General features: G+C 34.8%; 1 protein-coding gene across 1 annotated transcript; it reads right to left on the reverse strand.

Annotated features, from left to right (window-relative positions):
* Nucleotides 1-3693: 3693 nt before the first annotated feature.
* Nucleotides 3694-9255, reverse strand: LOC109241264 (ADP-ribosylation factor 2-like). Its single transcript, XM_019407987.1, has 7 exons — nucleotides 9140-9255; nucleotides 7915-8084; nucleotides 7083-7153; nucleotides 6667-6786; nucleotides 4216-4334; nucleotides 4063-4144; nucleotides 3694-3960 (listed from the first exon to the last, which is right to left on the reverse strand). Exons 2-7 carry the CDS (start codon nucleotides 8060-8062, stop codon nucleotides 3955-3957), a joined length of 546 nt encoding a protein of 181 aa, XP_019263532.1. The 5' UTR covers nucleotides 8063-8084; nucleotides 9140-9255; the 3' UTR covers nucleotides 3694-3954.
* Between the last annotated feature and the right edge of the window lie 767 nt (nucleotides 9256-10022).

Genomic DNA, 10022 nt, shown 5'->3' on the forward strand with positions numbered 1-10022 from the left:
TTTAAAAACAAGGAAAACAGGTATAATTCAAAGCAGCCTTGCACGAAGCAGGCGCAACTAGGGCTGTGCATAATTTGGTAAATACCGAATTACCGTACCGAAACCAAACTCTTTCAAACTGACAAATTGTTCTTTGTTTTAAAAACAGGGAAAACAGGTATAATTCAAAGCAGCCTTGCACGAAGCAGGCGCAACTAGGGCTGTGCATAATTTGGTAAATACCGAATTACCGTACCGAAACCAAAAATTATGGTATTTGGTATTCGATATTTTGGTATTCGGTATGGTATTTGGTTTAAGTTTTAAAAAATATTGGCATTAGGTATGGTATTTGGTATTTTAATATGAAATACCGAAATACCGATACCGTACCGAAATATATATTATATTACACAATACACATTTTATTAATTATAACATAAATATAAAAATCTAAAATTTTACCTTCCTTTATTCTCTAAGTTCATCAATTAACTCTAATCAAGTAATAAGACATTGCTTGATCAAATTTATTCTTTTATGTATAGTTTTCTCTCTTTGGTTGATATTTGCTAGTTTTTGGATAAAACTTTTGTCAACAAACGTTTTCAATGTTTTACTATTGAGTACTTTAATTAAGAATATTATAGTCTATGACTCTATGCACTAGTTAGTATTCAAACCGAATAAATCGAAGTTACCGAACCGAATAAACCGAAACCGAAAGGAGAAAAACCGAACCATACCGAATTTAATTAGGTACGGTATTGGTATAGCATTTTATGAAACCGAATACCGAAAATACCGAACCAAAATGTCTAAATACCATACCGTACCGACCGACGAACACCCCTAGGCGCAACAAAAGCAAAATTACGCAGAGGTTAAAATGGGTCTGTAACAATAGTCAACCCAAAAGGGAAGTCCCCTCCAAATTCTTTACTCATTCACTTAAAGAAAACTGGAAAGTGAAATGAAAAGAAAGAAAAGAAGAAAAGTTCAAATCATGGTAGTATAGGATCTCCAATCTCTAGCTACAACTTTTCCAACATAAGGTCCCACTCCCTAGTTGATGCCAGCATAAGCTGATGACTTTTCCAACATAGGGTCCCACTCCCTAGTTGATGCCAGCATAACCTGATGACTTTTCCAACATAGGGTCCCACTCCTTAATTGATGCCAGCATAACCTGATGACTTTTCCAACATAGGGTCTCACTCCCTAGTTGATGCCAGCATAACCTGATGACTTTTTCAATATAGGGTCTCACTCCCTAGTTGAGGTTACCATAACCTGGTGATTTTTCCAACCTAGGGTCTCCAACCCCTAGTTGATTTCATTTTAGATACGGGGTTTCCACTCCCTAATCTCTTTTTCCCAAGGATACACAATCCTGATCTTTATTGCTTTCAATAACGAAGTAGTATAAAGTTTTGGTTACAAATAACTCACGAAATTTTCCTAGTGAAAACTGGGGAAAAAAAATTTCGTTCATTTGTTTGTTTTGGTGTCTGAGCAGGTTATACCTCGAGACACAGGGTTCAAGACGACCAAAAGAAGAAGTCTCAATCCAAAATAAAGAAAAGAAGGAAAGAAAAGAATTGAACTCAAAGTGCAGAAACGGAGAAAAGATGTGGACTGCTCAAGACATGATTGAAGTCACAAGCTTTGCCCCGCCTTGATCCAAAAAGCTGAAGAAGAATGAACCAGCACTCGCAGCTAACAAGCATCAAGATTCAGATCAAAGTCTGCATGAACAATCAGCAAAGACTTAAGATAAAGCTTCAGAAGGTTTATAGATATGAATCTTGTAACTCGTAGCTGGTAGGCTTAGTTAGTTTAAGTTTTCATTTTGGTTTTTGGCGTAATAAGGAGCTCAGCAAGCAGAAACAGCAGCAACAACAGTGAAATCACATCTATTCGGTAGTCCCAGCTACCAAAATTTTCAGAACTACACTGACCTGATTCCTTTATAGCCAAGGATATGTAGGCAACCTCCGAAGCAAGGTTCGGTCAAACCTTTTCAAACGCTTCCCAGGGAGTATCCGAACGAGCAAAAATCGCTTGTAATTGCTCATTTTATCTTTGCCCAAAAACTATTCATGTTTCCGAGCAAAGAGGGGCAGTTGTGAGCACGTGATTTTTGCCCGACTAGAAATACTCCAACAAAAAATTTAAAAAATTAGGTTTTCTAAATTATTTTTAGTTCTTTTATAGAATTTTTGTAGGATTTTCTTAATTAATTGTTTGCATTTTTGTGCACATTTAATATCTTTAAAATCATGAAAAATACCACAAAAATGTCAAAATTCCGTGCATTGCATTTTAGGTTTTGTGTTTGTATTTTAGGAGTAAATTGTTAATTAATTGCTTTACTAAATAAAAATCACAAAAAAAAATTGTTCATTTTTTACATTTTTAGTTTCTAGTTTTAAATTAGTAGTAAGTTCCTCCATTAATTTTAAAGTTAATTAATTGATCAAATATCAGTAATAGTTTATTAGGTTTATTTCATAATTTAGATTTGATTTAGGACCTAATCTAGGTTTTTAAATTAATTAATTTAGGATTTAAAATAAAAAGATTAAAGAAATGTGTTAAAGCTGGGCCAAAGCTTAAAATGGCCCAAAAAATGCCTAAATCCGCCAAAATTTAGCCCAAACCCTTAGAGATCCGACCCGGTCCCTCTTAAATACCAAACGACGTCGTTTGGCTAGCGTTTGATCTGAGCCGTTCAACTTCTTTAATCCTAGGGCTGAGAACTGGCTTCTCCACTCCTTAAAACTGTCCGAACCCCCCCCCCCCCTCCCCCACAAAAAAAAAACCCTAAAGACCCCCTCATTCAGTCTCTCATCTCTCTCACTCTAACTAACCCTAGCCTCCCCCAAACCCTTCATTGTCTCCGCCGTCCTCCGCCGCCCGGAAATCACCTCACGACGGCGGACCACCTCCAATCCCACCCAAATTCACACCAGACAACCACCGTGATCTCCTCATCCCATATCTACCGTCAATTTCCCCTAATCCCCCTTGGGTAAAAAAGAGGTGTGACAGTTATAAGTTGATCAAAATCAAATAATATAAAAAGAGAAAAAAATATTCGATCCGACCCATATTTAATATGGATAAAAATGAGTTAACCAACGAATAACATGGATATCCATGTTATCCATGACTTCTTGAATATGATCACTTTTGGGAGGATTCCTAGTCTCCTAAATTTTAGGAACCCTCAATTTGAGTATTTCCAAATGTAAAAGTTAAACTCAATAGTTATCTATCTGGTATCCATTTTTTAAATGGATAATATGGATAAAATTTGACCCATTTTTAATAAAATCATTATCCAACCCATTTTTTAGTGGATAATATGGGTAATTAATCGTCCATTTTGCCACCACACTTGGGGATTAAGGCTAGCTCACTTGGTGAGCTCCTTGCCTCCCACGATTGGGGTTGATGGTTCAAACCCCATTGGTAGCATAGCATCCTCTTCACTTCCACCCTCCCTGATGTAATCGATACTTTTTTGAAAAACAAATAGCCCAAAGAAACTACAAGTTTATGGACAATTTGGCCAAGTATAACTATCATTTTCATGTCAAAACCTAAGAGATTCACCGACTTTCAATCATGTAGATTAAAGAGGTCTGCATTAGGAACTAGAAGAGGTAGCCATTTCTAATCTCAAAAAGTATTATTTAAGCGGTAAAAAAATAGAAAGTACAATCATTAACCATTAACAAAATTCTCATAAAGAACTAGTCTTTGTTTACAAATTTATGAAATTAACTTTAACCTAGACAAACATCATTACATATTTTCCAAACTGTAGTATTACAGAGCCATTTCATTAAGCCCTAACAAGATGCAAAATGCCTGTCAAGACAATGTTCATAGCCACAGACTTGGGAAAAGAAACTAGATAAAAACACGCCTGCATCCAGGATCAACCCGCAAAAACTCTCCGTCACCTTAGGACTGTAAATAGAGGACATGAGAGATAAACAAAGAGAAGGTAATTCCATCGTCAAAGAAAAAGATACAAAGCCAAATTTAATCAATTAAAAAGCGTACACGTACCTTGTTGGCAATGTTGTTAGAAAGCCAATCAAGACCCTCGTAGAGCCCCTCTCCAGATGTTGCACAAGTGCTCTGAATGTACCTGAAAGCAGCAAGAAAAAATTTAGTGCCTCCAGAAGCAAGGGAAATGATAACTGCTAGCAGAGTGCCTACCAGTGACGCTGCCTGAGAGAGTGCAGTCCAAGCTTATCAGTTATTTCAGCAGCGTTCATTGCATTAGGAAGATCTTGTTTGTTAGCAAAAACAAGCAGCACAGCATCCCGAAGCTCATCCTGGGACAGAGTAATGACAAATAAACTCCACGGACCAATCGGTAAAGTCTAACACAAATCCTAGATCCCCAGTTTATATTGCAGTTTGTTGTTTAATAAATAATGAAACTAGCTACATGGATACAAGTCTGGAAGATAGATGAGCATAGTAAGCATGAGCTATGAGCAGTAAAAGCATTTCAGATATTGTGGTTTCCATATAAGCTGTTGACTGCTACCTGCTCCTATTCACCCTTCACTATTTTGTCTGTGTTCTTTTTAAGCAAAAAATAAGGACTCAACCATACAAATTTATCAGTGCAAACATAGAGCAAAGAATTGCAAGTTCTCTGCCTGTTTGATTAAATAAAGAGCAGAACTAAGAATCTTCTCTTTTACATATTTCTCCAAAATAGTCAAAATATCATTTTCACAAAGGACCAAAGAAATTGAACTGTCTCAACTATGAGATTCATCTTACCAGCAATAACATTTTAAATATTAATGTATCAAAGAGACGAGCAAAAGAGGTTGAGCTAAGTTGCTCAGACAGGGGTGCGGGTGTCAGACAGATCCTTCGAGATGTAAATTCTAAGATTCGGGGATATGGATCCTAGTACGGGTGCGGTGATCCGGCTAAATAAAAGTATCTCTAAATTATGAGAATTTTTGTGAAATTGTGGATTTTCTTTATAATCTCAAGTTGTAGATAAGTAAAAGATTGATTTCCTGGATAAGGCTATTTATTTTCTCCCAATTTACCCTAGTTTTGGTTCTAATTTCAAGAATCAAATTGTATCTCGTCTCGAATCGTCCGTCGTAGTCAAAGTACCCAAAATTGTTTGACCAGAGATACGGTACGGATCCCATACCCACACTCATACTAGTGTTGTGTCAACAAGGGTGCGGCATCTAAACCGTCGTGTCGGAGCAACTTAGGCGTTGATCGACATGACACCACTCCATTTGTTCAGGAAGAAAATGTTGACAATTCAAAATCACCGAAACAGCATCTTTGGCTCCCCTTGAAACACCGACAAATTGAATTGCATTAGGTGCAAACCCTAATCACAAGTTATCCAGTTTGCTTTTACTTTGGAACAGCATAATTCTTTTTTCTTCGTTAAAGCTGGGAGATCATTAGTACTATTACTCCCCGACCTTGTCATACAAATTTATCACATAATGCAGAATACCATGTGAAGTGTCAGACTTTTGACATATTTTTATAAAACCCAGATCAAAGTACATTTATATCTAACTCAATTAACTCCCTCTAACTTGAAGCTACTCTAGCTCCAACCAAATGAGATAAGAATATGAGCAATTTAAGATTTTGATGTTGGACTATCAAAATCACAAGGGTAAATTACAACACTAGCCAGAATCCATTTCGACATCCTAAATTGGTAATATCTTCAAGGCGCTGTTTAGGAATTGCAAACTGCATCGAATTAAGTTCCATCCAAGATTAATCTCATCAAAGATGACAAGTGTTTAGGTTTTCTCATCCATGTTTTTGACCTATTATTCTGTCCATATCCACGAATCATCACCAAATCAAGAGCTGATTACTTAGTATCTATAGAAAAAAGTAAAAAGGAAAACCAGTTCATTTCTTAGCTTGAATAACGTTATGGTGCAAGCTTTAACTAAAACAAGATTAAAGAGAAAACAGTATTTAGTTTAATCGCATAGTAATTCTAGTCATGTCACCAAAACTGCCTTAATATCTGCTTTGGTAAAGTTATATTAATTTTGGATTTCTCTTACAGAAATTCTTCTCTATTGTACATTGTGCATCATGATCCCATCTTATATTACCCTAAGGTTGATATGTTTTTCCTAAAGCTAAAAATTTTCTTTTTAAATATTCCTGTCATATATAATGATATAAAACTATCAAGTTCTGAACGCCAACTCAAGAGATAGAGTTGAGCATATGTACATAATGTGTGTTAGGTAGTTGAAACACTCTTGAAGAAGACTGTTGCAATTGCTAGTGAAGTAGTTATTTCAAGGATTTGAGTATCAGATTTGAAGAGCGAATTACTACATAATGCAGATTTCAAGAACCTATACCTACAAAGCTTATACATTCATGACAAATATAGGGTAGTTGAGCATTGCACACACCAAATGAATTTCAGACATATTAGTAGACTAGAGACTAGGCACGCTATATGTCATATTAGTACAAATATGAAATATCACAGGCAACTCAAGAACATTTCAGTAATATTCACTTATATAGGCGCATAATTTTTTTTACCATGCAGCTTAAAGATTTAGAGGCTGAATCTCATTTCAAGGCAAAAATAATAGTAATAAAAAAAGGTACGAGAATTATTACCTCATTCAACATCCTGTGCAACTCATCTCTTGCCTCAACAACACGGTCTCTGTCATTGCTATCAACCACGAAAATGAGACCCTGAGTGTTCTGGAAATAGTGCCTCCACAATGGACGAATCTGACAAAGAAAAAGAAACAAGCTGAATGTTTTAAGTAGTTAAATCGAAGGCCTCACTATTTGGGCATAAGAGAGCTACCAGGAAAACACAAAGAAGTCTGGAAAAAGGGAAAACTAAGAAGAGGGGAAGAAAAGAAAGCTTTATTTCAACTATCAAAAAAAAGGAAAAAGATAAAGACTTATCTCCCATTTACTACAACAAACCAAACTCAAACCAAACTTTATGTTTAACTTATAGTCTTTTTGAAAAGGCTATGTTAACTTATAGTCTTTAGACAGTTAAAGACAATATATACCTTGTCCTGACCCCCAACATCCCAAACAGTGAAGCTGATATTCTTGTACTCAACAGTTTCCACATTGAAACCTGCAAATTATCAATTATGACTGAGAGCACATCCAAGCAGTACATATTTATAAGCATACAATTACAAAGTTTGGATTAAGCTAACAGGGTTGATTAACTATTGACAACAACACTTTCGCCTAGGTTGTGTAAACAAAAGCAAAGGAGAAACGGAACAAACACTTTCCTTTTTAGTCCATCAAGAAAAGAATATTCTCTTTTATGTGTATTTAACTATTTAAAGAAAAGCTTTTTAAGAATTACAGACAACATGCTCATCTTAAAACCAAAAAAATGCAGCAGAAACACAAATTATTTCCTCCTTCCAGCTCATCACCAAAAAAAATGAAAGATTTACCTCATTCTATTAAGAAATGTCAGCCTGGTAGACCATCATTTAACATAATAGGCCAGAAAAATTACAAAAACAAATAGGATGATGCAGCACCAGATGCATATACAACCAATGTTACCAGATTTGATCAAAGATGCTAATGCTGAATAATTATTTAATTCAAGAAGTGCCTTTCTATATGCCATTTGTAAAAAGTTATACAATGAATGCTAAAATTCTAATGTATCCAAAATTTTACACTTTCAACAAATCATAAGTTATCCTATAGTGGATTCTCTTTGGAGGAAAGAAATATCTAACCATAGCTTACGTGTATGAAACTCTAAAGTTATGCAGCAGAGGTAATTTAGATGTTGCTCTGAAAGTTATACGGAAACAAAAATGTAAATTTTGTAATCACAAAGCTAGATTTAACTGAAGTACATACCAATGGTAGGAATAGTAGTGACGATCTCCCCCAGCTTGAGCTTGTACAATATGGTGGTCTTACCAGCTGCGTCAAGTCCAACCATGAGAATTCGCATTTCCTTCTTGGCGAAAAGCCGGCTGAAAAGCTTGGTGAATGTTAGCCCCATTTCCCCTTCTTGTTGATGATCCCTATTGAAAAAAATGCACTAGATCAAAAAATCAAATACATTAACAAATATAAATTGGATTTATCCATCAACTGATAAACGGGTACAAACGCCTGCCTCCCCAATTTTTATCACTCTTTGTTTTTTGCAATGTTTCAAGATATTTAACATCTTATTCTACAACAGCTGTCTCATACTAAGAAGCAAAACATCTCCTGCTAAATATTTTCCATGATAGATTCATTTCCTGGTTTTGTGTTAACGAACAATATTTTTCTTAAAAAAGGGGAAATGACTTCAATCACTTACCGACAGAAAACATTTTCCTTCACCAGCCTCTCAATTCTTACTCCATATTACTTGTTTCAACAACACAGAAATTATTATCGATCTTTACCACTCGAAGATTTAATCAAAATTTAAATGCAAAACACTTTTAAATTCATTAAGCTGTTCAAAGTTTAAACTTTGATATGATGTGATTTTCAATGAAACTAACTTTTCAAATATTATTTTAATAATTTTTCCTCCATTATCACTGACACAGTATATAACTAAAAAACAACATCATAAACTCCAAATAACAACATAAACTCCGTGACCTATCGAATATCATAAAATGGAATGAATGGAGTGGATTTGTTGCGTATTTAAATTCACAATTCAAACCGCTCTAAAATACAATCATAGATCGAAGGGTAACTTGATTTAATCTTAAGGTCAATATATAACACCACAGATTCATATCATAAATCAACCACACACACAAAAGAAAAAAAAAAGAATCCGCAGCTAAGAATGCCTAAACGTGAAACAAATAACCTCAAATCAAATGTAAGCACCGAAAGCGGTAAATGTTGCGAAAAATTTCCACCAAAAAGAGGGAAATGTTGATTTTAACACTACTTTTATCGAATTATAGATACAAATCAACCAAACAAAATCTATCTCCAATCAACAGAAAGTAATCTGAAGACTGAATTATGTTTAAAAACACAAAACTCTAATAAGATTAGCTAGTTCACTATAAATCAAACACAATAATGAATATATGAGTGATGAAATATTAAGAATAACCTGAAAGAAGCTTTTGAAAGAGGGATCTAATGAAGAGAGATGTAGAGAGAGAATGAGAGAAATGGAAGCCTGAGATTAACGCCAAATACTGAGAGGGGTAAGAATAATAAAAAGACCAGAGCCGATAAATACAGCGAATGAGAAGTTTAGATTGGTACCAATTGCCATTTTCTTTTATGAGAATAACGACAATGCCCTTAGATTGGCACCTTTTTTACCTCCGTGGGGTGTGTGTTGGTTGTTTCGTATGGTTTTTAGACATTTCCTTTTTCTATCCGTTTCAAAATCAAAATTAAATTTAGTACTACCATTTAATTTTTCTCCTTTACGTTTGGATTTATTTGGTTCGACGCTTTGTTCAGTTTGGATAGAAAATATAAGTTTCTTTTTTCTGTATTGAGTAGTGTTCCTTTTGTAATTATTTTGTCTCTGATATAGTTATTGTTATTCTTATTATCCTGTGATACTTCTTACCGTTAGCATTAATTATATTGTCGTATTTGTTTGACTCAAAAGATGTTAACTCTTTTTAAGCAAATCAATCAAAAAGATGAAGGGGTAAATCCTAGTTAAGGATAATTAACTCTAGATCCGAGATGAATAATATGAATAGAAAAAACATAGCCGAGCATAAATGTTGGTGGCGATTATGGCCAGATTTAACAGCATAAAGATAGATGCATTAAGTAACATTAAGTGGCAATAAAATGTAAATAAAGAAAAAGATTCACCCGATCTTGAGTGAGTCGAATCTTCTTTCATTTGATAAAGATAAATGATAGACAAAATACAAGAACCATTGGACCCTTTTTGGATCAAATGAAGGTCTGGGATCATAGATCCTCTTTTTCTCTTTTAAGAGATGTGTTTATACATTTTCTAG

Source organism: Nicotiana attenuata, unplaced genomic scaffold, assembly GCF_001879085.1.
Source record: "Nicotiana attenuata strain UT unplaced genomic scaffold, NIATTr2, whole genome shotgun sequence".
In the NCBI taxonomy this organism is placed as follows: Eukaryota; Viridiplantae; Streptophyta; class Magnoliopsida; order Solanales; family Solanaceae; genus Nicotiana; species Nicotiana attenuata.

Coding starts and splice junctions, on each gene's coding strand:
- LOC109241264 (XM_019407987.1), bottom strand. CDS start 8,062: ATGGGGCTAACATTCACCAAGCTTTTCAGCCGGCTTTTCGCCAAGAAG. Junction 6,787..7,082: donor ATGTTGGGGGTCAGGACAAG/GTATATATTGTC, acceptor TTTCTTTGTCAG/ATTCGTCCATTGTGGAGGCA. Junction 4,335..6,666: donor TGCACAGGATGTTGAATGAG/GTAATAATTCTC, acceptor ACTCTGTCCCAG/GATGAGCTTCGGGATGCTGT.